This window comes from Stegostoma tigrinum, chromosome 4 (assembly GCF_030684315.1).
Source record: "Stegostoma tigrinum isolate sSteTig4 chromosome 4, sSteTig4.hap1, whole genome shotgun sequence".
NCBI classification, from domain to species: domain Eukaryota; kingdom Metazoa; phylum Chordata; class Chondrichthyes; order Orectolobiformes; family Stegostomatidae; genus Stegostoma; species Stegostoma tigrinum.
In genome coordinates, this window is record NC_081357.1 from 21,042,752 (window position 1) to 21,070,260 (window position 27,509).

Consider the following 27,509-nt stretch of genomic DNA (forward strand, 5'->3'; position numbering starts at 1 on the left):
CAAATGTAACATTTTTAATGGAAATGGGAGGAAAACAATAAACGAGCAACAGTGGGCTTAACATATGTTATTGGGAAAATGTTATCTTAATGTAATAGTGTTATCTGATATATGTTAAACGTAAAATGATAAGGGCTGTAAAAAGTAGAGTATTAAGAAATGCTATATGATCAGTCACTCAGCTTGGTTTCATGAAAGGGAAATCATGCCTGACGAATTTATTAGAATTCTTTGAGGAGTTAACAAGCAGGATAGATAAAGGGGAACCAATAAATGTTAGCTCAGTTGGCTGGATGATCGAGAATAACAAGGTGTAGAGCTGGACGAACACAGCAGGCCAAGTAGCATCAGAGGAGCAGGAAAGCTGATGCTTTAGGCCAAGACCCATCTTCAGAAATGGGGGAGGGGAATGGGTTCTGAAATAAATAGGGAGAAAGGGGAAGGCAGATAGAAGATGGATAAAGGAGAAGATAGGTGGAGAGGAGACAGACAGGTCAAAGAGGTGAGGGTAGGTGGGGAGTTAGGGAGTGTGCAATGCAGGGTGATGCCAACAATGTGGGTTCGATTCTTGCACCAGCTGGGGTTACTGTGAAGGACTCAATCTCTTCCCCTTGCCTGAGGCATGGTAACCCTCAGGTTAGACCATGACCAGCTGTCTCTCTCTCTCTCTCTCTCTTTCTCTAAAGAAAGAGCAGCCCTGTGTTCTGGTAGGACTATAGCAATTTCATCTTTACAGCCAAGGTGATAATGGTCAAAACCAAAGGAGTTGTTAACTAGTCCCTAATTATTTTTGAGAAGTTAATTGAAAACTTAATGGCAAATGTGCACTGGGATCTATGGTTTTGTGAGAAACTATCATGTAAAGTGGCTGAAGTATGCTGCTGTAATTTCTGACAAAGGGAAAAGAAAGAAATGATTGTTTTGGTCAAAGCTTCTGGTCTAATTCTCCTCATGATTTATGGAAGTAAGTTCAATAGCACCCTCAAAATACATTCATAAAATGGTGCAATTGCATGTAATTGAATTGCTGACTCAGTTACCCCAACTTGTTTCTTATTGAAGGTAATAGCAGTTTCTTTACAGATAATTGCCAAGGCCACCAACAGACAGAAATGCAATGGTAAAAATCGAAGTTTCCAAGTAATAAATGCATGTTTCACCTATCTGCTCACTATAAATTACTGACCCAATGTAAATAGTTCTGTAATATGAAACTTATGTGAATATTTATCTTTCTGCACCTTTCGCAAGTTGCTTGGGAAAGATAAATCAGAAGGGTCTCCAGATCTGAAAAATTAACTCTGATTTTTTTTCTTCACAGATGCTGCCAGACCTGCTGAGCTTTTCCAGCAACTTCTGTTTTTGTTCCTGGTTTACAACATCTGTAGTCCTTTTGTTTTTTTTAAATAAATCCTAGATGGGCTTCACTTTTAACTGAAAGTCCAGTAGCACTGCAGCTGTCCTGCAGATGTTAAACAAGATCAGTGCGAAGTAAAATCTTCACGATTTTCTTTTGTGCTTGTGGTGTAGTGTGCTAAATAGAAAGTGATCTCATGTGCATTAAGTAGAAGCAATCTGTTTATAGTTTCTTTTCCCTCCCAAAGAGCTCCACCCTCTTGGATGCAAATTCGAGACAAAAAGTCAGTAAAAATTCTCATTCTCTCCCTACAGCAACACATTTTCTTAATTTTTCCTGAGGTTTGGCATTAAGGAGCTGACCAACTCTATTGACTGCTAGCCAGCCATTGTTGGAGATGAGTATTAATCAACAAACAACTTGTTTCAGTGTCAGATTGCTAGTGCTGCCTGCAATGGGTTAGAGGGCTTTGGCTTCAGCACATAGTCTAAGCTGGTGATCCAATGAAAAACTAAGGAAATGTCACACTGTTGGAAGCACTGTCCTTCAGATGACATGGCTAAAAGATGGTGTACCAATAGCAGATGTACTGAGATTTCTAGAAGGGATTGGATTGTGTGGCATATCAAAAGGTTACTGTGGAAAATAAAACCTCATGGTATAGGGGATGGCATATTGGTACAGACAGAAGATTGACTGGCTAACAGTGAACAGAAAGTAGGTGCAAAGGGTCATTTTAATGCTGGGGAGATGTAACAATTAATGCACCACAGGGAGCTCAACTATTTCCAATTTATTTCAATGAGCTAGATGAAGGGACAGAAGGTACGGTTGCCACATCGCTAATGACACAACAATAGGCAGGAAAATAAATGGTGAAAAGGACACAAGGAGGTTATAAAAAGACATTGAGAGGTGAATGGCAGAAGGAGCATAATGTGGGAAACTGTGAATTTGTCTGTTTTGGCAGGAAGAATAAAAAGGCATATAATCTAAATGGTGAGAGATTGCAGAGTCTGGAGATGCAGAAAGACCTGAGGTGACCATGCGCATGAATCACAAAAGGTTAGTATGCAGGTGCACCAAATAATTAAGAAAGCTAATAGAATGTTATCATTGATTGTGAGGGAAACTGAATACAAGCAGTATACCTCAATATCGGCACCAAAATTGTGACTTCAAAACTAAATAATTGTGCAAAGCACTCTGAGGTTTCAACATGATAAGACCTAATGTAAATGCAAATATTGAGGTGCACTAATGAGATGTCTCTGATGTCTTGAGTTTTTGGTACAAGCAGAACATTAGTGAGTCAAGCAGCATCTTAGGAGCACAAAAGCTGACGTCTCGGGCCTAGACCCTTCATCAGAGACCCAAAACATCAGCTTTTGTGCTCCTAAGATGCTGCTTGGCCTGCTGTGTTCATCCAGCTTCACACTTTGTTAAGTTGGATTCTCTAGCATTTGCAGTTCCCATTATCTGAGAACATTAGTGAGACTACATCTGGAATACCATATACAGTACTGGTCACTATACTTATGGAAGTATGTAAATATATTGGAGATAGTTCTGAAAAGGTTTATGAGACTAATATCTGAAATGGGTGGGTTGTTTGAAACAAATGAAACACTGAGTGGGCTCCATAGGAGAGGATGTTTCCTCTTATGGAAAAATCTAGAATCAGAGGCCACTCCTTAAAATTAAGGAATTGCCCATTTGAAATGGTGATGAGGTAAAATATTTCGTGAGAGGCTACGAGTTATTGGAACTCTCCTCCCAAAAAGACGGCGGAAGGAGAATCTTTTAATATATTTAAAGCAGAGGTTAATAGAAACAGTGTTGGTGGGAATCTGTATTGAGATTACAGTCTGATCAGCCATGATCTTACTGGATAATAGAGCAGACTGGAAAACTGAATGTCCCACTCCTGCTCCTGATTTCCATGTTCATATGTAACTGTCAAACATGAGCTTTTAGTGGCAGCCTCCTGGACAGCACTTTTGTTCAGCTAGCTCTACCAAAAGGCGGCTCCATTTAGAACACAGGAACATGAGGCGGCCATTCAACAGGTGAAGCTTGTTCTGCTGTTCAGTGAGATCGTGGCAGATCTTTGGCAAAACTCCATACACCTGCCTTTGGCATGTATCCCTGAATACCTTTGTTTGTTAAAAAAACACAAAAAAAAACTTGAAGGGCAGGTCGTGCCTCACAAACCTTACTGAGTTGTATGAGAAGGTGACCAAACAGGTAGATGAGGGTAAAGCGGTTGATGTGGTGTATATGGATTTCAGTAAAGCGTTTGACAAGGTTCCCCATAGTAGGCTATTGCAGAAAATACGGAGGCATGGGATTGAGGGTGATTTAGAGGTTTGGATCAGAAATTGGCTTGCTGTAAGAAGACAGAGGGTGATGTTTGATGGGAAATGTTCATCCTGGAGCTCAGTTACTAGTGGTGCACCGCAAGGATCTGTTTTGGGGCCACTGCTGTTTGTCATTTTTATAAATGACCTGGATGAGGGCGTAGAAAGATGGGTTAGTAAATTTGCGGGTGACACTAAAGTGGGTGGAGTTGTGGATAGTGCGGAAGGATGTTGCAGGTTACAGAAGGACACAGATAAGCTGCAGAGCTGGGCTGAGAGGTGGCAAATGGAGTTTAATGTGGAACAGTGTGAGGTGATTCACTTTGGAAGGAGTAACAGGAATACAGAGTACTGGGCTAATGGTAAGATTCTTGGTAGTGTGGATGAGCAGAGAGATCTTGGTGTCCATGTGCATAGATCCCTGAGAGTTGCCACCCAGGTTGATAGGGTTCTTAAGAAGGCGGTATGGTGTGTTAGGTTTTATTGGTAGAGGGATTGAGTTTCGGAGCCATGAGGTCATGTTGCAGCTGTACAAGACTCTGGTGCGGCCGCACTTGGGAGTATTGCGTACAGTTCTGGTCACCGCATTATAAGAAGGATGTGGAAGCATTGGAAAGGGTGCAGAGGAGATTTACCAGGAAGTTACCTAGTATGGAGGGAAGGTTTTATGAGGATAGGCTGAGGGACTTGAGGCTGTTTTCGTTAGAGAGAAGAAAGTTATGAGGTGACTTAATAGAGACATACAAGATGATCAGAGGGTTAGATAGGGTGGACAGTGAGAGCCTTTTTCCTTGGATGGTGATGGTAAGCACGAGGGGGCATAGCTTTAAATTGCGGGGTGATAGATATTGGACAGCTGCCATAGATAGGTTCTTTAGTCAGAGAGTAGTGAGGGCATGGAATGCCTTGCCTGCAACAGTAGTAGACTCACCATCTTTAAGGGCATTTAAATGGTCATTGGATAAACATATGGATGATAATGGAATAGTGTAGGTTAGATGGGCTTCAGATTGTTGCGCCAACCTATGAAACCATCGAGGGCAGAAGGGCCTGCACTGTGCTGTAATGTTCTATCTATCTCTGATTTAAAATTTACAACTGATAATTGAGAACAACAGTATACCTCAATATCTGCACCGAAATAGTGACTTCAAAACTAAATCATTGTGCAAAGCACTTTCAGAGGTTTCAACATGATAAGGCATAATGTAAATGCAAATATTGAGGTGCACTAATGAAATGTCTCTGATGTCTAAGTTTTTTTTGCTTCCTGGAATGTAATTTTCTGCCCTAGTATTTTGTTTCAACCAATAAATTGGGCTTAATTAATTTATTTCCCTAGACCATTTTAACTGCCATTAACATTGCAAATTCAGATAGGAGAGTTAGTACAAGTTTCCTTACTTCTTTGCTAAATTCAACCATGCATGCAGCTGTACAAGAGGTGTGCCTATCTTTGTGACCTGTCGTGGCCTGTCTTGACCTGCTCTGTGGCAGACAAGAGTTATAGCAACATAAAGTGGTTCCTTTCATAGCTCATTAATGACGGCTGTCCATGTCAATACAGTGGTACACATAATGGCTGTATGTAGATTCTTAATGGGTACAGCAATAGAAAAGAATAAAACGTTAAATTATTTTTTGTGTACTGATGTTTAAAATTCACTTGTTGGACTACATTTTTCACCCTACTGTTCCATTTATTTCCCTGCTTCTCTTTTATATTCTTTACCTCGTCCACAGTAAAACAGACTCTATATCTCATCCTGTGGAACTAATGTATGCAAGGCCATTACACCACACAACATCTCAAAGGGAAACATTGTGGTGTTAACTTGAGTGAAAATATCCAGCCAGATGACTGGCTATGCAAATCTGAACCATCCGATCAGATGCCCAGATTTTCAGAGCCGCTGCCCCTGTTTAAAGGCACCCTAGGCCAGCCAGCAAAGACAGTATCAAACACAGTGGGTTGCAACCTGCAGAAACATTGCAAACAAACTGCAAAATGACAACAGCTGGATAACCCATGTGGTTAACCAAAATATACTTATACTGGGAAAGCACATCACTTCACAGAAATGTATATGATCCATAATGAACCCATTATTTAAGAATAATATGGGAACCTCCAGAATTATCACCATACGGAATAATTATTTCATGCTGACTTGTGAATTTGGTATATAGTTGCCAAAACATTGGATTTGAAACAAGTTGATTTAGTTCAGGAAAAATACAGTTTATTCACAGCTGTTAGAATGTTCAGTCCACTGTTTGATTATTTGTAATGTAATGAATGTTTTATCACTTCAATTATATTTATAATCTGGTTGTTATCACCATGTGTATTGACAGTTCCACTAATCTTTCCTTATCCTCCTGAAAACATTTACTTCTGAATTAGACTCATTTGATGCCTCCCCCAAAGCATGTTCTTAATAAGTGAGCTGAGAGGGTTTTTGCAGTTTTGTTAACAACACTGGGGCAGGAAAGCTAAAATAGGCAAACTTCAACTGACATCCACACATGCTGCCAGTAATGGTTGCTAAGGTAGTGATCAGGAGCAGGCATCCTTGTTGAAATACTCTCTCAAACCCATTGCACCCAATTGTGGCCACTTTAGTCAAAGACTAGACCAGCCCAGGATTTGACCCTCGAATCCTTCTGGTTTTCTAAAGTTCAACTAATTGCTGTTATAACCAGCTGAGAAACTGAGAGCCTTTTCCCATAGAAGAAAACAAAATTACTAAAAGTGGCCATGAAAATATGACTGATTTCAAGTTAACTCTGGTACCCACTATCTGTAACAGCTATATCTGCTGATCCTATTGTTGGGGAATAAGCAGACTGCCACAGAAATCTTAAACTGTATTTATGAACTGCAAATTATCTAAATCAATCAGTTTCTTTGTTATCAATTCACTTCTCCTAGTTTAATGGAATTATATAGTTATATCAACCTACTTCTTCAAAGTGAGAGGAGGAGAGTTTAAGGGAGATATGCGTGGGAAGTTCTTTACACAGAGGTTGGTGGGTGCCTGGAACGCGTTGCCAGCGGAGGTGGTAGACGCAGGCACGATAGTATCTTTTAAGATGTATCTGGACAGGTACATGGATGGGCAGGGAGCAAAGGGATACAGACCATTAGAAAATAGATGACAGGCTTAGACAGAGGATCTCGATCGGTGCAGGCTTGGAGGGCCGAAGGGCCTGTTCCTGTGCTGTAATCTGCTTTGTTCTTTTGTACTTTTAGATCGACAAATTACTAGAATATCCTACCAAAAATGTACTCTCTTGATAATTCAAGGTAACATAATGCTAAGTTACACAGACAAGGATAATTCCAGGCTTAATTCCTTGACCTGTCCTATTAAATCAATGTAAAATGTCAGTCCCCTAAACAGCAGAAAGGAAAAATCAAGTGTTGTTCCCAAACTTGAATGCTTTCCAGTCAACCCTGCTGATAATTGTACCTTTGTAGAGAGCAAAGGACAACTACTTTTGGCTCTATGGTTGAACAGTGTCAGCTTGCCTTGCAAGAACCCTGTCAGCACCTACATAACTGTATCTCACTATTAAGAAGTCAGATTTAGGTGGAGAAAACCTTGTGTTAGTAGGAATAAGACAGAGGGAGAAACCTAGCCCTTTACACAGCCACAATAAGGAAGTTGCAATCATTAGCTTTTATAGAGTAAACAGCCTAATGAAGGACACGATAAATAATTCAAATTGTATAGTGAATAAAGCCCATTAACATCATGTTGTATTCATTTTACAAAATGACCAATAAGGTGCAAATGTACTACGCAAAGCTAAATTATCTCATCTGTCTTGCTGCTATGGTGAGGACCAGTTATGATTATTGTGGTTTTGGTTAAACGATACTGGTTTAGTGTCATGGTTAGGTCAGCATGCTTGCCAAGAATGTCAGATTCCTTTGGTAAGGTAATTACATCATAGGATGGCATTAGACATTACCAAGAATAGCAAATTTGGTTACGTCTCTAGAGCTGAACTGTTGTGTTTGTAACAGTCTCAACTCAGAATACTCTGGTTGTGTTACTGGCATGCCAGAGTAAACTATATTCTTACTTTTCAAATAGCCTTTTTTGATTTGACTCTTGCTATATTACCGTATTCTCTGAAATTTTGAAAGAATTTTCTCCAAAGAACAAAGCCCCACAGTCCCACAGTATCCCTCTCTAAGATACCATGGACATGCCTGTGGGAAAGGAGGGACAAAAGTGGACATGCTTCCCATTACTGTTCACTACCCAGCAGTTTCTGATGAAGGTACATTTGTGTGGAGTATCAGGTAAGAACAAGGATCAGAATGGGTTATGATGCCTTTTATGGTTCACTGGCCAATTAACACTGAGGTTTGTGAATGAAGAATAACTCCATGAGACTGGTACAAGATGCTGCTACTGTTAACTATACAAAAATACTCCAACGTGATTCAGGAGGGGGCAGATCTGCCCTGGAACAGGAACTGGGACTGGGTAAGATCATGGATAGCAAATATCGTGTCTTAAGATCAGGCCTGTACAATACTTCTGAAATGAGTGAGTATGTCCGAGACCTCCGTTTCTTTTTGGATTGTTGCTCTACTTTAAAGGTGGCACGTGGGTCAGTATACTGTAGACTATGATTGTTAATAGGACACACATACATATTTTGAGAAAAAAAGTCTAAAGATTTCCTAATTACCCTTGCTGTTTGATAATGAGAATTGAACTCATCACCAAGCCTTCGCAGTTCTTGTCCAATCCATACTTCAGGCTGAACATCAACGGGCACTGATGGAGAGCCTTCCTGCGTTCCAGATGGGTGTATCCCTTCTGTGCCTGCAAAATTAATAATTTAAAAATTCAGGGCTTGGAAAATAATGGTCTAGTAGCTCAACGTGCACTGAAGTCCTTTTCATGCAAAAACCTACAGCTAAATGTAAACCGCATTCAACTACTTGAGCTAAAACCTTGTTCACAAATAACATTGCCAGAGGCTTTCTAATCTCAGAACAATTGTACATGTAGCCGTTCACAAGAGGCAAGATTTTTATGGACTTTTTTTTGAGGTCCAGTCATTGGACTAGAGATCCAGAGGCCCAGGCTAATGTCGCAGGGCAAAAAACAGCTGGTGGAACCTGAGTTCATTTAATTTTTGAATTTCAATTCTGGAATTGAAAATTAGTCCTAGTAATGATGACCGTGAAACCAGCTATTGTAAAAGGGTCTAGGCCCGAAACGTCAGCTTTTGTGCTCCTGAGATGCTGCTTGGCCTGCTGTGTTCATCCAGCTTCACACTTTGTTATCTTGGATTCTCCAGCATCTGCAGTTCCCATTATCACTGTTGTAAAAACCCACCTGGATTAGGGAAGGAAGGAAATCTGCCAGTCACTTACATGTGACTCTTGACCCACAGCAACATGAATGACTCTTAAATGACCTCTGAAATGTCAAAAGGAAGCCACTTATTTCAAGGGCAATTAGAAATGGGCAACAAATGCTGACCTTTGTTAACAGCCCCATGCCATGGAACAGTGAAAATTATTTTTTGAAACATTGCAATTTCTGAAATACTTTTAGGCCCTTGAAATAGAAGATAGCAATACATACACCAACGAATGTAAATTCTGTGAATTTTCTCCTGACTTATAATTCAAGACGTGTTTTTTCATTTGTTTTGAAGTTTCTGCTTATATTTGTGGAAAAAATTTCAGAAAGAGAGAATGGACCTCCTTGCACACTTCAATTATGGCAAAAGCCAGACATACACTCACTCTGCTCTTGTTTGATATAATAAATTTATGCTGCCCTCAATTTCCAGAAAGCACCCTCTTGTTATAGAGTGTTAGAGTCATACAGCATGGAAGCAGAACCTTTGGAACAACTCATCCATTCCAACCAAGTTTCTCGAACCAAACAAGTCATATATGCCTGCATTATGCCCATATCTTTCAAAACCTTTCCTATTCATGTTCCTGTGCAAATGTGTTTTAAATGTTGTAATTATACCTGCATCTACCACTTCCTTTGGCAGTTCATTCCACAAACGAACCACCCTTTGTGTGGAAATGTTGCCGTTCAGGTCCTTTTTAAATCTTTCTCCTCTCACCTTACAATTATGCCCTCTAATCCCACCATTTTTCCAGTTCCCAGTACATTGGCCCAGATCAGCAATTCCTGCTGAATTGAAATCAAGCCCTCAACTTATCCAATTTGGTACTCAGTGAAAGATGCAAAGTGTTTCACTGCATATTCTTGAATATTTGTTGGGTAGACCATAACCGCTGTAATCCATCTGGCAGTAAACAGTGAGTTAAGGCTATAATGTGTTGTCAAGTCAGTTCATATCAGCCTGTGCAGCATCTGAAAAACTCTTACTGCACCATATTCCCATTCTGCCTCAAGTCCCCATCAGGCTGATGCACATTATCTTCCAGTTTGCCAATGCTTTGAGCCTGAAGTTCCCATCTTTCTATTCAGCTTCCTTCATGGCCTCACCAACTCGCCGTATCCATAATCTCCTCCAGCCAGATGACTGTCCTCCAATGCTGGCCCTTTGTGCATTCTCCAGTTCTCTCACCCAACCCATAATGGCCCTGGCTTCAGCTGTCCTGGCCTGGAACCCTGCAATTCTTCCTTTGCCTTTTTCTCTCTACTGCCCCTGAAATTGTCTTTAAAAATCTGTCAGTTTGATCAAGGACAACCTGTCCTGAGGTCCTTCTTTGGCTCTGTGTGAACTGCTGTTTGATTATGTTCCTGTGAATTGCTTTGAGATGTTTCATTACGTTTAATAAAGTAACACAAATGCAAGTTTTGTAAAAGATTCAACATATTCTAAATATGCTTCCCTTTACTAACAGGGTACTGATAACTGAAATACAATAAGAGTTGCGAACATGACAGTATTAACAATTATTAACAAATTCCCAAAGTAATAACGGCATGTCCCTCATTTGGCTAATATTCCAATATGCAGTCAGTGCCATTGCAAACAGAATATTGTTGAGTAGCAAAAGAGAATAAGCAGAAATTCTGATTATTTAGAAAGAGGCATCATATAGAGATTAGCACCATCTGATATTAATTACTGTAGTATGGCAGTAGTTGGAGGCTTTTAGTTCTTAACATAAGGCTAACTTTCTTTTTGGTAATAATAAACTAGAACAAATAAATGTGCACTTTAATCAGGTACATGCTCTTATTTAAAAAAATGCAAAATCCCTCCATACGTACAGTAGGTTAATGTGTTGGTTTCTGGACTGTTTTGCAGCTTTCAAAACATGCAGAAACTTTCTACTACACAGTTACAACATCCTTTGCAACAGAGAAAGTTTTCATTCAAGAAAATCCACTCACTGCATTACTAAACTAACAGTCAGCAATGGTGTTTTAGCTCCGCTGCATGGAACAGTCACCCAGAGACTGCAGCGTATAAAGTTAGAAGGTGAAACTTCACACTGAATAGAAATGATGAGAAAGAAAAATACATAAACAGATAACAATTCTGGCAGTTTCTGATTTTGCAGACAATATTATTAAAGAACATTGCTCTAATAGTTGCATTGTGCACTCCAATTGCTCTGTGATGATCATATGTGAAAATGTTTGCTCGTGAGGATGTTGACTCAGTACTGATGTATGGAAACACAAACAGCCTTAGCAAGCAAGGGAAAATTATCTTTTCAGTCAATCTACCGAAAGTCTACTCTTGGTTTAAAATTTCATTTTCATACGAAAGAAGCTTTCAGTGCTGCCAGTTTAGGTAGATCTGTGCAAGAAAGCCAGCTTAAATGAGACTGCTGCATGCAGGTTCAAATTCGCCTGAGTAAAACAAAAGAACTGGTTACTGTTAACCATAAGGCAATCAAATTACAGCAGAATTAATTTGGGTAACACGGGCTTTGGCTGATCCTTGGATGTGCAATCAGCAAAACAAGAGTTAAAATTTATCACTTGATCAGTGCACTTAGGATGCTAACAGTTTTCCCATCCATGCTGACTTTGTATCATAAAGTAATGCAGGAAATTAATACTGTGGTTAAGTGGTTAATAGTGAAATTAATGTGGGGCTTTTAGAAAGGCCAAGAGGTAAAATAGATAAACTTTTCTTCTTGCCTGAAAATAGCTAACTGAATGAGTGAGAAAAAAAGTACGTGCACCATTTAATATGCGGTGTTATGCTGTGTTGCGCAGACTTACACTCACCAGCTCCAGATGTGAGGAGAGATTTGAGGTATAGGCTCATAAAATCATTTTTTTGTTAATCGCATCATTTTTAAGTGAGCAACTGTCGAATGGGGGAGGGATCTCCTGCAAAATGAACCATCAAGTAAGCTTTTATTTCTGTGCTTTAAGACACAGCAATTGGTATTCTTCAGTCTATCTGTCACAGAATAGAGCAGCTTTTAAAAAAGGTAACCAAATGTCTTACTCCTCTAGTCTATATGACCGTTTTAGAAGATCCTTTTGCTTACTGATCATTTAACAAGGAACTGATGACCCAGTGCTATGACCACTGGGCTCTTAATCCAGAGGCGCAGCTAATATTCTGGGCACCTGGCTTCAAATTTCAGCACAGCAGATGATGGAATTTGAGTTCAGTAAAAATAATCTAGAATTAAGAGTCTAATTAAGATTGTCAGGAAAAACCCATCTGGTTCACTAATGTCATTTAGGGAAGGAAACTGCCATCCTTAGCTTATCCTTGCCTACGTGATCCCAGACCCAGAGCAACATGGTCGACTCTTAACTGCCCTGTGGGCAATAAATACCGGTCTACCCAGAGATGCCCTCATCCCATGATTGAATTCAAAAGATGATTAGAATATGTAATAAAATATTTTAATTAAAAAAAACTTGATTGAACAGCATTATTTGCAGCTTTCCAAGCCAGGTTGGAACATGGCTTTTCATTGTACATTCATCACGCCTATGTTTTGAATTAACACTGATTGTCTAAAATTATTATTAGTTCTCTTAGTAACTGGAATTATTGATTTAAAAAATGTTACTTTCAGGCCAATACTTCCTATGTAAAACCTGACCTCTGCAACAGAATTCCCAAGATTCAAAAAAATGCTATCATGAAGGTCAACTATAAATGGGTGGTAACGATCCCTGAATAATATGTTATCCCCAAATTTTAGCAGGCTAAGTATATGAACCATTAGCCCTAAAGCAGGGCTTCTGAACAGTATTAGAAACAGAATAGAAAGTAATTAATACAATGGAAGAAATAATTCATCCCTTTCATTTAGTTTCATTTTTTAAAAATTGTTTTGTTTTACTCACAAGTTTACTGAGATGAAGATGACTAATTACACACAATAATCCAAAACATGCAACTTCAACAGTTGCAAAACAAATGCAATCATACCATAAATTTTATACACTAGCCAAGTATAAAAGCACTCGGAAAGCATTGCCCCTTACCAATTATCTGATTGCAAACTTCAAGATCTACTGGGACAGTTAAGAGCAGTGGACTATTTGTGGGTTCCTCTTCATCTGGGCAAAGAAAAATCCAACACAACTGCGATCAGAGATAATGGGAACTGCAGATGCTGGAGAATCGAAGATAACAAAGTGTGAAGCTGGATGAACACAGCAGGCCAAGCAGCATCTCAGGAGCAGAAAAGCTGACTTTTTCTCTCTGATGAAGGGTCTAGGCCCAAAATGTCAGCTTTTGTGCTCCTGAGATGCTGCTTGGCCTGCTGTGTTCATCCAGCTCCACACTTTGTTATCCAACACAACTGCAACTGCTTTTAAATAATCGTAATCATATGAAATACGAAAATAAATGTTTGCACTCAAAGAAATAAAACGTTTCAGTCCTGTGCTTCTTTTAAAAATACTGTAAAGTTGGAAACTGAAACAGTACTGAGTTTTGTCAATCTTCTGGTTTGTAACTCTAAGCATCATTTTCCAGTACTTAATATTGATGGTTAGATCTGCTGCAAAATAGATTTGTGTATTTCCATGCTCTCCCTACAATACAATTCATTAATACCAAGATTAGATGTGATTCTAATAATGCATCATAATGGGGAAGCCCAAGGATTCATCCAGATTTCTTCTTCAGACCCTATCATCATAATTTGGAAATGTTGAGTGTGCCAACAGAGTACTTCAATTAACCATGCCTGTCGGGCCAAACCAACTTTTGCTGATAGCGTGACACACAGGACTGCCCAGGGAGAAGTAAAAGTTAGAAATTGAGAAGAAGCTCACGTTAAAATTCAGGCCCCGCTCTGGTGAATGCCATCATTTTGGATTGTGTTGTATTACAAGAAGCAGACAATCAGCCAGCTGTTATCTTACTAACACCAAATGTATTAAATCCTTTCTTTTCTTCCACCAACTGTTTAACTCATTTTATACACCAATGTTTTATGTAACAACTGCAAACTAATTAGTCTAAAGAAAATATTGCATTCTTCATTCTATACATAGTTGTAGTTGAAAAGTTATGAATGAGAATTAACAAATCAAATCTAACCATCTACACCACTACACAAATGGCCAACAAAAGCAGCCTAATGTGGAGACACGGCAGATGGACGAGATGGTGCCCTTGTCTACCTTGCACAAACAGTCACACCCATATTTTGACTACAGCGCAACCTTTTTCCGGGTCTCTTCACTGATGGGCAAAAAAACCTTACAATCAGTAAGTGCTGCAAACGTTCAAAGAACTCATTCATAATCTGTTCTGTTTTTGTGGGGGTTTTTTTCCGTGCCTTCTCCACCTGGATCTTTTCAAGGATGTTGTTTTGATTACAAATTCACACACGAACCAAGCTCGGGAGATTTACATTAGAGATCATCTTTGAAAAAAAACAGAATTTAAGTGCTGTGCATTACTGGATTTAAACACAAAGCAAAGTCATCTTTTTACCAGAATTCCATCACTGATCCAGAAAATGGGACATTTTTGGGATTAACATTTTATTTTCCTGTTATCATAAATGTACAGTGACCAAGATTCCAGCTGACTTTGTCTTGAAAACAATGTCTCCTCTGGATCATTCATCTGTTTCATTAAGCTCATATCCACAGTTCTTTCAGCGTCAGTGCGAGCACTGCATTGAAACCACAACTATTTGCATTAGTTTCTTGAAATGCTAATTGTAAACTTGCATAAATAGCTGTAAAGCTTCTAGACAGAGTTTTTCAAAAGAGAAACACTGTCGTCTGAGCATCGTAACTTATTTTTTGATACACACAGAAAAGGCATTATAACTTCGTAATAATCAATAACTTGCATCAGTCTTTTAAAGACAAACCATGCAGACAGCTCTAATTAAATAAAAGAGTCATCTAATTTAAAGACTTGCTGCTGTGAATTATTTTCATCTCCACAGTAACTGGTATAAATCTAAGTGGCAAAAACAAAAGCAACATGCTTTGTCTTTCTGAATTCAACTAGCGAAATGTTTATTAAAAAACCAAGAACTGCAGATCCTGGAAATCTAAAACAAAACAGAAAGTGCCAGAGAAACTTGGCAGGTCTGGCAACATCTGCGGAAAGAGAAAGCAAAATCAAAATTTTAGGTCCAGTGATATTAGTTCTGATGAAGGTTCACTGAACCCAAAATGTTCAATCTGCTTTCTCTCCACAGATGCTGCTCAACCTGCATGGTTCCTCCAGCAATTCCTTTCCTTCATAGCAGAATCTCTAGCTGCCTTTCTGTGGGACACGAAAGAAGGAGGCTCTTACCACGATTCTGCAAAAGCTGTGCTTGTGCCAAGGCGTGCTGTGTATAGTAGATGGCTTGGCAGGTTGGGCTTGGAGTCTGCGTAGACTTGTCGCAGCTTGTGGGTTTAGTCATCTGTCCACTGTCTGTGTCAAGAGAATAATATCCACTGGACAACCTGCTGGATCTCGAAGATGGGGTAACAGAGGAGTTTGGTCCACGCAAAAAATTGAGATTGAAAAGCGGACATGTTGTAACGAAGTTTGGAGACAACTGGATGCTTTCGCACCTTGAGCTAGGAGAAGATTGCTCATAAAGCTCACCTCTTGACATGCTTGTGATGCGAAGTCTGGAATAGAGATGATGTTTGGTTCCCAGTCGGATCTGCTTTCACTCTTATGGAGCACAAAGTAGTTGCATTTTTTTCCTGTGAAGAAAAGAAAAAAGAAATTCTCAAGTCATGAAAGGTGTTATTAAAGTTTTTATATTTGTCAATCTTCTATGCTGCACTTTTTTTTATTGCCTAGTCACAAATAAATAGAAACAAAATAATGAACGAAAGCAAGTCATAATTCAAGTATCCACCCAGCTTTTAAGCCCTGCTAACTTGGCTGCCTTTTTCAAAGTTTTATTTTAAAAGCACTGTATATTATATATGTACAAACATTAAATGGCTGTTGCCTTGATCGTACAGTTACCCATGAAGGTAGCCACTTGGGTTAAAAATCAAGACTGTATCTTTCTAAATGAGTCTTCTGTGGGGCAAACAAGTCCAATATTTTCAACTGACTCTCAATAGATACTTTCACAGTTTTAAAAAAAAGACATTTCCTGTCCTCAGTTTTTGGGTCGGATTAAAACAGCAGACTGTTCGCTGAGATTGTCAACTGCTATAGAGAAGGTAGCCCAAATTTCTCCAGCACTACAGCTATTGTTGATCCTGGCATAAAGTCAATTGCACGCATTTGCCAAGTTAACTGCTTCCGATGAATCCCTTAGGTCAGGATTGTCAAATTTGAACTGGCTTTTGGGGTACTACCATTAAATTGCTTTTCCTTTTCCATATCATTAGTATCAGAAGCTTCCAAAAGAGAGTTGTGTGAATTGAATCAGACTAAATACATTACACAATCTGGCTTCATACTGAAAAAATGTGCCTTTTACACCTGCTAAGCATTTTAATGGTTATATGCTGATTTGAATCACAGATATGACTCAAAAGACAAACATGTGCCACACTGTTTCAGTGCCAGCTCTTTTGAAGTGCCATCCAGTTGGTCCCACTCTTTCTGCTTATCAGTGCAATAGTTCCTCCTTCATGTATGTATCGATTCCCTGTATCCATCACCCGATCAGCCAATGTTTTCCAATCTGGTTTCTGCCTGCTGGACCCTTGCAAACCCTTGTAATCGGTATTTACTGTATTTAAACCCTGCATCATTTTAAACTCTCTATGGTTTATATTGATCCTTGGCAAGTTTCATCATTATTTTGTTATTGTTAAACGTTTATCATTCAGTGCTGATTATTTCACTAGATAAACAAATACGTGAAAACTTCACAATGTCAACTAACTATTCAAGGTAGATGTAATCTAGAATTAAAAGTTTGTTTTTTTTATCACCAAGACAGAAAAGCACATTCAGAATGAGCTCTGATAATTTTTAAGTACCTCACCCCAGATGACTCTATACATAGATGTTTGCTCAATGTGACTCATTGATGCAAACCAAGAAGGAGCCTGGGTTTAATCAATACTACAGTAATGAAAAAACCGTACAATGTCTCACTACCCTTCGGTGGAAGAGAGATGCCATTTGGTCAAATAGCATGTTAATGTTTATTGTACACATTCATACACCCAACATAATCGACAGAAGAAACAGTGGGCTACTTTCGTCCTAAAAAGTGTCTGGGCAAAGATTATATGTAGCTTGCTTTCCCATGCACCACGGCATTTTATCTGCTGTTCACCCAACTTTTTACAATGTAATTGTGCCTCTCTGATCTATTCCTATTATTTTTTTTTGCAACCAGTACCAAAGAAAGTCATCAATTGCCTTTGAATGTTCTTCAAAAAATTGGAAATTAACCCAGTACTAAAAATGATAACGTTTCACCATGATCGTTCGTGTTTAAGATACATATATTTCTTTAAGTGAGACGTTTCTGAAGCAGATCATTCTTCAATGATTTGTTCAGTCACTGACTTCTAATGCTATACTTGTAAAATCTGAATCTTAAACGAACTTTCTTGGTAAGGAAATAATAAAACGTGAAAAACGTTGAGTCAGAGGCAAGTGTAATAATATACTCCCATATCTTCAGAATGGTGCAGCTATGTCCAACTGGAGTTATTTCCCGATTTTAATAATGTATCGCCTCATTGCTTCATTCACTTTAAAATTCAGATTTCCATCAAAGTTGCAGAACACTTTGCAGGCTCACGTTTAAACTGCAGAAGGAGTTTTTTACTTCTTCAAGTCATCATTAAACCGCGAACTGGAGTCTCTGCTCCCGAGAGAAATATGTTTTCGTGCTGATGAAATCTGGTAGTAAGAGATGTGAGGGAACACCAGACGTGGATCTGGCGTCTTTCCTACTACAGTTCCATTGTTCTGTGCAAAATGCTGAGCGCAGCCTTTTCACAACTGGCGAGTGCGTCACAACTTCCCCAGTGTCAACAATACGGGCCCGATACTCACTGGTCAGCGCCGCGCTGCCTCTTGCTCCCAGTCCCCAGCACCGAGTCCGCACAGCCACTGGGCAGCGCCGCGCTGCCTCTGCTCCCAGTCCCCAGCACCGAGACCGCACAGCCACTGGGCAGCACCGCGCTGCATCTGCTCCCAGTCCCCAGCACCGAGACCGCACACTCACTGGGCAGCGCCGCGCTGCATCTGCTCCCAATCCCCAGCACCGAGTCCGCACAGCCACTGGGCAGCGCCGCGCTGCCTCTGCTCCCAGTCCCCAGCACCGAGTCCGCACAGCCACTGGGCAGCGCCGCGCTGCCTCTGCTCCCAGTCCCCAGCACCGAGTCCGCACAGCCACTGGGCAGCGCCGCGCTGCCTCTGCTCCCAGTCCCCAGCACCGAGTCCGCACAGCCACTGGGCAGCGCCGCGCTGCCTCTGCTCCCAGTCCCCAGCACCGAGTCCGCACAGCCACTGGGCAGCGCCGCGCTGCCTCTGCTCCCAGTCCCCAGCACCGAGTCCGCACAGCCACTGGGCAGCGCCGCGCTGCCTCTGCTCCCAGTCCCCAGCACCGAGTCCGCACACTCACTGGGCAGCGCCGCGCTGCCTCTGCTCCCAGTCCCCAGCACCGAGTCCGCACAGCCACTGGGCAGCACCGCGCTGCCTCTGCTCCCAGTCCCCAGCACCGAGTCCGCACACTCACTGGGCAGCGCCGCGCTGCATCTGCTCCCAATCCCCAGCACCGAGTCCGCACAGCCACTGGGCAGCGCCGCGCTGCCTCTGCTCCCAGTCCCCAGCACCGAGTCCGCACAGCCACTGGGCAGCGCCGCGCTGCCTCTGCTCCCAGTCCCCAGCACCGAGTCCGCACAGCCACTGGGCAGCACCGCGCTGTCTCTGCTCCCAAAGCCCCGCACCTTGCCCACACAAGAGAACGCCTCACCTCAGCCTTTCTCCCCCATCGTGAAGAATCTTAACACTTCCGATTGAAGCCGCTGCTTGCAAATAAAAAAGGGTCGCCCATGCTAAATATACCTGTTTTTGTTTACTGTGAAGGATAACAATTCTGAACTTTTCGCCACGACACCTTATCGATCGCCCCATTCCTAGTACACTGCTGCATGGAATCATGGGTTTCTGCCAGGTGTGGGTGGGAGGAGGGGGTGTCAGATCACTACGGAAGACGACAGCTCCCACAATTAAGTACATGTCACATTTTTCTCCTTCGTCTTGACAGCAGTTTACACACGCCCCCCCGAAGAGAACGCTAAACATGCTCTACACTTATGCGTACATTGTTTCAAACAGAACTAAATATACAGTAAATATCTATACATTAGTTTCAATGATCCCTCAATATATGGTATATGTATAATACTTTGATAGAACCTTAACCATACAGTATACCGTTCAAAAGTGCATGACTTATGCGGCACAGTTTCAAAAAACTCTACGTTATATATAGGTTGTGTATTAAATACAAAGTACACATGGTTTGAAAATGCACTAGGATATAGACTTCGTTTATGAGTATTAAATCCACACAGTCCACACACAGTTTGAACGAGCATTTAAGGTTATTAAATACATGGCTTGAAACACCATGCTGTTGCAGCCCCCAGTCATGGATTTAAGAATATTAGATGCGCAGTACACACAGTTTAAGAGTATTATGAACAGAGGAGTAGATCATTCAGTTCCTCAAACCTGACCTAGGCCTACCTCCATATATCCGTCTTTGGCTCATACTCCTCGATACCTTTGCATAACACAAATTTATCTGAGTTGAAGTTAACAACTGATCTAGCATCCACTGCCATTTGTGGAAGAGAATTCTAAACATCTACCACCCTTTTGTGTAGAAGTACTTTGTAACAAATCTCATGGATAGTCTGGTCCTAATTCTTAGACTATGTCCATGGTTCTAGAATTCCCAGCCAGTGTACACAGTTTATCTAGCTTGTCTGTTCCTGTTAATCCCTTGAAGACTTCGATCTGATCATCCTTTGACTTTCTAAATTCTACAGTAAACAGGCCTGATTGTACAAATTTACCTCAGAAGTCCGGGTATCATTCTTGTGAACGTGCATTGTAGTCCCATTAAAATACACTGCGCTCACACAATCCGAGTGTTAAATATAGTGCGTACACACAGGTTTTAACAGTGAATACACCAAGGATTTGACAATTCAAACGGGTGCAGCCCCCGCCAGGGGTTTGAGAGTGTCAAATGCACACACGTCTCACAGTGAACACGCTCCAAGTTTCGACGTATTAAGGTACAGAGACACAGTTTATGAGTATTACGTGCACGGTTTGACAGTGCACGCTGCATCAGCTTTGCCCTTCCCACCACGGCGAAAGCTTTGATTGACGGGCTTTGGAATTCTGCCCCAGCTGGCTAAGGTCGGCGCCAACCAATCAGCGACGGTCGCGCCACGGAGGCCGGCGACCATTGGATGTCTTGCGCGGTGGCGTCAGAGCCCTTGTTGCATTGTTTTGTTTACAGTGCGGCGTCGTGTCACATGGGCAGAGCGCGGGGCGGCTCCGAGCAGTAACACGGCCACGGGCTGCACAGACAGGCAGAGAGAGAGAGAGAGAGAAATTTTCACTCTGCTAGAGGCAGCAGTCTCACTACAACTTCTCAAAAAGCCGCGACAACGCCCAAAAGACATGGCCCACCAACATTCAAACATGCATTCATTTACTAACACCTCATCTCCCAGAAGACGCGTAAATAAAATGTCCCTAATGTTTGTCTTTCCTAATGCTTAAATAAATGCAGATGCATATTTTTAAAGTTCCCCTTTCGATTCTTCTGATCCGATCATTCAGATGCCGGTGTGTATGCCTACTCAAATCCCGACTTATTCATTAAGTGGTCGGAATTTAAAACGCACACGGATAATTCGTGAAACAATCACTGAGAACTGACAATGCTTCAAGCAATTGCAGAAATAAGATATAGTTGTTTTTTGTTTTGGAAGAAACAATATGAAAGGCTGTGTCGAAGTGCAAAAATTAAGCGCTCGGTCGCTCAAGGGGGCACCACAAAAACAGCGTTGAACCAGAAGTACCTTTGTACGACGTCCGTACCTGATTTGTAAGGATGGTACATGACAGAATGACTGTCTGTCTGTACGCCAACAACAGTCCTAAACTCCCCAAGTTTCGGTCGATCGCCTACGTAAACCGCCGCACATGTGGTTTTGTTATTGCTGCCACGGACGGAATTTTGCAGCCGCCGGACAATAAATAGACACAAGACCGCCTCCCCTTCCTCCAAAAGCCGCACTCCACGCCAGACAAAATACTGCACCCTACTTCACTTCTCCAAGAAAACAAAACTCCACACACCACGTCTAAAGAGGATGAGGGGGTTCAGACCAGGTCCGGGGCGACACTCTTGTCAAGTTAGTTTCACCAAAAGCATACGGCTGCCGGCTCACTCGGTCCAACCCGCCTGTGTTTTTTTTTAAATTGACAAGTACATAACAAGCAAGTCGAACAATAAAAAGAAGCGGCTGTTTCTCCCCCACCGATCTGAAGTGAATAGGGTGAGGGGGGTACAAAATAAAGGTTCCGTGCTGCTGTCTACTGCAAGTGGCTCACCTGGGCGGGTGGCTGTTGCGCGGTCTCGACTTTAGTCGCTCGCCTTTGTTTTGAAGCTGGCGGAACCCTCACAGATTCTTGAGATCAGTTTCCAGTAGGTGCGGAGAGTGCGCGCGCCAGTATGGCACTGATGGCCCCGGTACTCAGCAATGCTCCAATGAGCCGACTCTCCTCCTCCTCCTCCCTCTGTCTCTCTCTCTGTCTCTCTCTCTCTGTTCCCCCCCCCCTCCCCCCTCCTCCAGATCTCCGCCCAATGAGGCACCCATAAACACTCACACACATACAGTACGCGTGTGGATATATATATAGAACCCAGCTTGGCCCTGTAGGGGGCAAGTCAGGGCAAGTAGATGGAGAATTTGGGGAAGGAGGGGTGGTGGGGGGGAAGGGGAAGAGACGGCTGGGGTAAACAATTGAGAAATATAAACACCCGCCCCGCCTCCACAGGCAAATCCAGGAAACGATCGATGCATATGTAATTATACTTTTTTCAACAAGAAAAGTTTGTTTTGATTTCAAGGATGATCGGTTCTTAACATTGTACAACATTAGAAAAAAACAAGGAGACAACGGGTTTCAGTGTACAGTGTGATGGCGTAGAGGGATTATTTTAAGAGGTTCCACGGTAGCCGAAACTGAGGGAGTTTTAAAACAGACTTCTGGAAGTACAACTTTAAAATCCGCTGCAAAGGAATTTCTAGACAGCTTGTCAACGCTGAGTTCGCTTGGGGTCATTTGGAAAGCAGGGTGGAGCAGGGAATACACTTCAGTATCGATGTGGTGCAGGGAAAAGAACCCACAAAATACAGAGAGGGATACGGGCTGGGGCTCGGGAGATGTAGTGGGATACCATAGAGTCCGGTTTAAAACTGGTACAGAACGGTCAGAGGAGAACGGAAGAAAGGGCTTGATTTTTGTTTTGGTGGGGGGGGGGGGTGCTAGGAATAGGAAAGGAGGTCAACACGTAAAGGTACACGAGTTTCCATCCAAATAGGAGGGGGGGGGGAATAATAACACCGGGACACGCAACAAGTCACTCGGCCACAAATGGCCCATTTGTGGAAGGGGTTGCAAGGGGGGAAATTCTTCAAAGGCATTGCGCGCAGAAAATGAGCGCTTGCAAATCAATATGACCGCTCAACATCACTCCGGCCAACTGAGAACGAAACATTAGATGCTTGTTATCTGATTAAATAGCTATAGTCCCAACTGTTCGAGAGGGGGAGGCTGCTTTCAACAGTTAATTACCACCATCGCAAATTGAGAGGGGTGGGCTAGGAATATGAGTGTCCCGGGGTGTGTGTGTGTGGGGGGGAACAAATTTAATGACTAAAACAAGATTATTGTCATTAGCGGCGCTTCGTTTTTTGAATGTCGGTGTGCACAATCTAAACTTTAAGGGACAAACGAATCGATTCACTGCTGGTTTTAGGGTCGATGTCGGCCGAAGTAACCGCCTGCTCAATTTTCCTGCGCTTTATTCCCCTTCTTCGGCAGCGCCGGCGATTGGAGACACCGATGTGAAAAACACTGACAAGCACTGAAATCTCAGCAACCCAACAAAATAAAACCTCAATACGAAAGAAAAAAAACCCAAACAATCTGCTAAATGAATTGCAAGTTTACTGCGGTGCACTCAGCAATCATAGAAGCGCGACTTGTCACATCTGAACTTGTATAAAATAAACATTTTCGGGATGGTTATTAGTACGTCAATGGCGTGGCAGACGAATTCGGTTCGATTTATTAAGATTGTAGAGCACATTTAGCGCCTGTCATTACTCGAGCTGGAAGCATTATTCAACAACCGCACTGCTTTGGTTATTGTAAGGAAGAATTTGCAGGTGAAATAAACGTGGAACTTATCTATCGTTTGGCATTAACTGGGGATTTAAAGCGCTTGGGACAATAGTGATCAAACAGTAGCGTTTTACTTGCAGAATATTGGCAAAGCGCGAGCAAAATGCAAGTTAGCAGTGCGAGTCCAATTCGACATCCACCAAGAACAGGGGTGAAAAGTGTGTACCCGCATGTCTTCAGTTTATATACACTCCTGAACGATAAGTGCATAAAAACCCCGCAAGTTTCATTTTCAAATTAAAGATTATGTTTAATAAATCAATTTGCAGCGCTCCGGTTAGTTCCCTCACCCTCCAAACATATACACACACGCACACCATGACTTTCCCTTTAGTTTTACCTCGGTTCCGCGCCAACCGTGTTGTGGGTCTGATGATGAAGAGGGAGAATTTCGGTCTGAAAGAGATAGTAATCAAATGAGAAAGTAGCAAATGTCCACCCACACGAACCAGCAAAGTTAAAACCCGCACGATAACAGAATGCTCCGTGCCGGCGGCTAGACAACAAAAAAACACACACACACAGGCACTTGGAATGAAAATGTATTTATTTTAAAATTTATTTTTGATTCCCATTATATCACAAAAATACAATTCCAATAAGGATTTATGGAGGTAAGAGGAAGGTGACACGATCAATCGATTTCATGCTATTTTGATTGTTAATAACACGATTATATTGCAGTCTTACTTTTTTTAAAAAAATGAATACTGATGTTGGAAGTGGGTGAGGGATCCTCTGTGTAGAAAAATGTGGGCTTGGCACGGCGCGGTTCTTTACAGTCTGGCTCGGGCGGAGAGAGTCGCTTTGGCTTGAGGTTGAGGGTAGAATGCCCAAGATGCCCGGAGGCTGGCGATGCCGGCGATAGGAGCGTGGACGGTGGCGCTGGGGATGTTGAAAGCTGACAGGACTGTCAAAGCATCCTCCTTCACCGAGCAACACAGTTCCGTTAGCTGGGGAGTGAAAGAAGGTTGTGGGGGGGGGAATGAGTGGTGGAAAACAAAACAGGGGTAACAAGAGAGAGAAAGGGGAAACGGGGCTAGGGTTAATCAGGAAAGAATAAACAAGAGATCCCGGCATAAAGCCCCCCCGACCCCACCCCCAAAACAGCTTTCAAAGACACTGGCCCTGAGGACGATGCAGGTGGATGTTCGTTAGACACGGGCAGCAGAAACCGGCAGCTTATCCCTAAAGGAGCTCACTGTGAAAGTGGGATTTTCGTTTCGGTTTCGGGGTAGTGGCATTTCTTTCGCGGGCTCATCGCTCGGGTCTGCCTCATTCCCCGGCCCCGAATCTATTTCTGACCCCATCACCCACTCCCCGCCAGACCCGAGGGTACAACAACTCCGGGAGAAACTTACCAGTCATTTCACCCGCAATCCCACCCGCCCCCTGCCCCGGTCACCCTCTCCTTAAACCAGAGAGCGCGGATTATGAGTTTAAAACGGCTGCCGCGTTGTATGTGTGTGTGTAAAACTCGAGGGTCGACTTAAAGAGAAAACAAAACAGACACACGCGTGGACGGTTTGCCCTTGATATCACCGCGGGGCTGAAGTTCTGACTTCTCTGAAACACAATTTAATGAACGTGTTAACATAAATATATATGGCCAAAGCATCCACTGAGACTGGGTGCCTCTTGATTCTCGCGGTGAATCGGCTTTCAGCCTCATGTTGAGTGTGTGTTTAATACAAGCGCTGTTTAGTTTCACAGCGATCGTGTGGGCTGGTCCTTTCGAAATGATTCTGATCTTGGTTAATCAGCTGTTTAAAACACTCTCCGAACTAGCATCAGTGTTCTCGCTCTAACTATCGTTCTCGCTTTTCTTTTATTCTGAAGAGCGAGGTTTGATTTGTTTATGATCGAACGAGCAGGAGACAGCCCGATTCACCTGGGGGAACAGGACAGAACAAAAAGAGCCGGCACCAGTCGCATTACAATTTCCTAACGGCGGGATTGTGGGCTGTGCCTCGTTGGTATTACACATGATAATGGACCGCGCTCGGGTGTCATGCAGCAAAATATCGTCCAAACATCGGCTAGACACCCCCAATAAAATCGAGCTGCACTGGAGACCGCCCTCTAAAACCTCGACACAGTCGGCGTCGGCTCTAGTTAAGAAAGTGGCACAAAACTGCTCAGATGCATTTCAGAGACAAAATAAATCAAATTACCCAGAGATAAATTAAAAGCTCCCGAAAGGGAAACTTATTAAAATGTCCTAACATAATGCCCAGAGGGCTTAGATTTCTGGCTAAGATTTCATCTTTTTATTATTCTAAGTTTTTGTAGCTTTACAGTGAAAATGCACAGGAACCGAACCTGCTTTTACCTGCTACTGTCCGCGTCTGTACAAAACCATTGTATGCTTACAGATTGAATGAGCACATTCATTTTTTAAAAGAGCCAGTTCATTAGGTCTTTGCGCCAAAATACCATATAAAATGAGTTACTTTAAATATAATTTGGTCCAGTTTCTATATTAAAGAAAACAAAGCTAATCTAATTCTATACTTACAAAAAACAAATCAAACTAATAATGTTTCATAGTTTAAATACAGAACAGTGAAAGCACTTCCTGTGATATTATTGATAATGATTTCCCCTAAATTTGCATCAGTGCTACATTTTAAAATCAAACACAAAAGTTCCAAAATCTGAAACCAAGGGACAGGTGGCTGTTTAGTGCAAACACTGAGCCAAATACACTGCTTTGTAAATAAAGGTTCTCTTTTAAGAACTAAGAAAACAATAGCTTTAAAACAGCAAAAAACAGTCACCATTAAACAAAAGACCAGAATTGTTCACTTTTAACTGGGCAACACTCAAAAACAAAAGGATGCTTGGAACAGCTCCTGTGAAAGAAAAATAGAGGCCACAATTTTAGTTGCAGATTAAACTTCTCAATATTGTAAGGGAGGCAGGTGCCTTGCAATTATTTAAGAAATAATGCCAAATTCTGTTTTGGATAAAGCTACATGGGTTTTTTTGGGTAATTACAGTTTTTAAAATTTCTCTGTCTGAATGGGTTAAGAACAGCAAATGGAATTCTTCACCCATATTTGTCTTGTAATGTGGTAGGTCATCCAGAAATCCTGGGACCCCAGACCCTATTCTCTTTCATTAAATCACTATTTTTACTGTAACAGTCAACAATGTTTTTGTGCTTCATTTTGATCTGTGTGAAAGAACGGAACTGTTTACCTAAATGAATGAATGAATAATCGTTCCTTTTTTGTAAAAGAGTGCTTTAATTAAGTTTGCCTGTCAGTTTCAGCCTCTGCTACATCATTTCAGTCACAATGCTTTAATGTTTACAAGTAACAAGAGTTTCTACCTGTACACTTACTTAGTGAAGCAAAACGCAACCTAAAATAATTCTTTTAAGTTGTTGTCTAGTAAACTGTTGATCCACGTTCAATTTTTGGAACGAAAAAAAATCTAATTCTGAGATCAACTGGGATTGAATGATTCTACAGTGTTAACAAAACTAGGAGGTTGGTAGAACAAATTTTGTTTTCATTTCAGGCTGTGTTCATACTTTAAAATAGGCACAGTAATACACTGGCGGGGGGGGGGGGGAGAAATCACCCTGTATTCGTAGTGGAAACATTGTGTGTTCTCAACATTTGCATCATGTTTACAATTAATTTGTAATAACCATCAAAATCTAACCTACCTGCAAATGTTAACCCAGTATTCTCTATCCCTGTTTCACAACTTTATCGCAAACAAAACTGGCCACACGAGGTCTCTCTTATTGAAAGTTAAGAAAATTGCCAATTATGTTATTTGTTGTATTCTAATATCAGTTTAAATAATCAATAAATGGCTTTATACTGGTGTAGTTGTGGTTCATTGGTGAGTTAACTAGTTTCAAGTAGGGTATTAGTGAAGGGCAATATACGTCGCCAGTGTTTAACTAAGGG

The 27,509-nt window shown here is 41.7% G+C and overlaps 2 protein-coding genes across 4 annotated transcripts in view; both read right to left on the reverse strand.

Moving 5' to 3' along the window:
- LOC125452756 (uncharacterized) overlaps positions 1-20,182 on the reverse strand; it is a 46,225-nt gene extending 26,043 nt beyond the window's left edge. The window contains exons 1-4 of the mRNA XM_059645690.1: positions 20,163-20,182; positions 18,130-19,025; positions 15,748-15,851; positions 8,431-8,567 (exon numbers count right to left, since the gene is read on the reverse strand). Of these exons, the coding sequence (XP_059501673.1) occupies positions 8,431-8,567; positions 15,748-15,851; positions 18,130-19,025; positions 20,163-20,182 (1,157 nt within the window). The remainder of the gene's footprint in view (positions 1-8,430; positions 8,568-15,747; positions 15,852-18,129; positions 19,026-20,162) is intronic.
- A 3,939-nt stretch (positions 20,183-24,121) lies between these two features.
- acoxl (acyl-CoA oxidase-like) overlaps positions 24,122-27,509 on the reverse strand; it is a 322,997-nt gene continuing 319,609 nt past the window's right edge. For 2 of the 3 annotated variants that reach the window (XM_059645207.1, XM_048531551.2), the window contains one exon: positions 24,424-24,533. Coding sequence is in view for 1 of the 3 variants with exons in the window: in XM_048531552.1 (XP_048387509.1) it covers positions 24,357-24,533 (177 nt within the window). In the remaining 2 variants the exon portion in view is untranslated. Of the gene's footprint in view, positions 24,534-27,509 lie in introns of all 3 variants that reach the window. The other variant, XM_048531552.1, reaches the window with a different exon arrangement.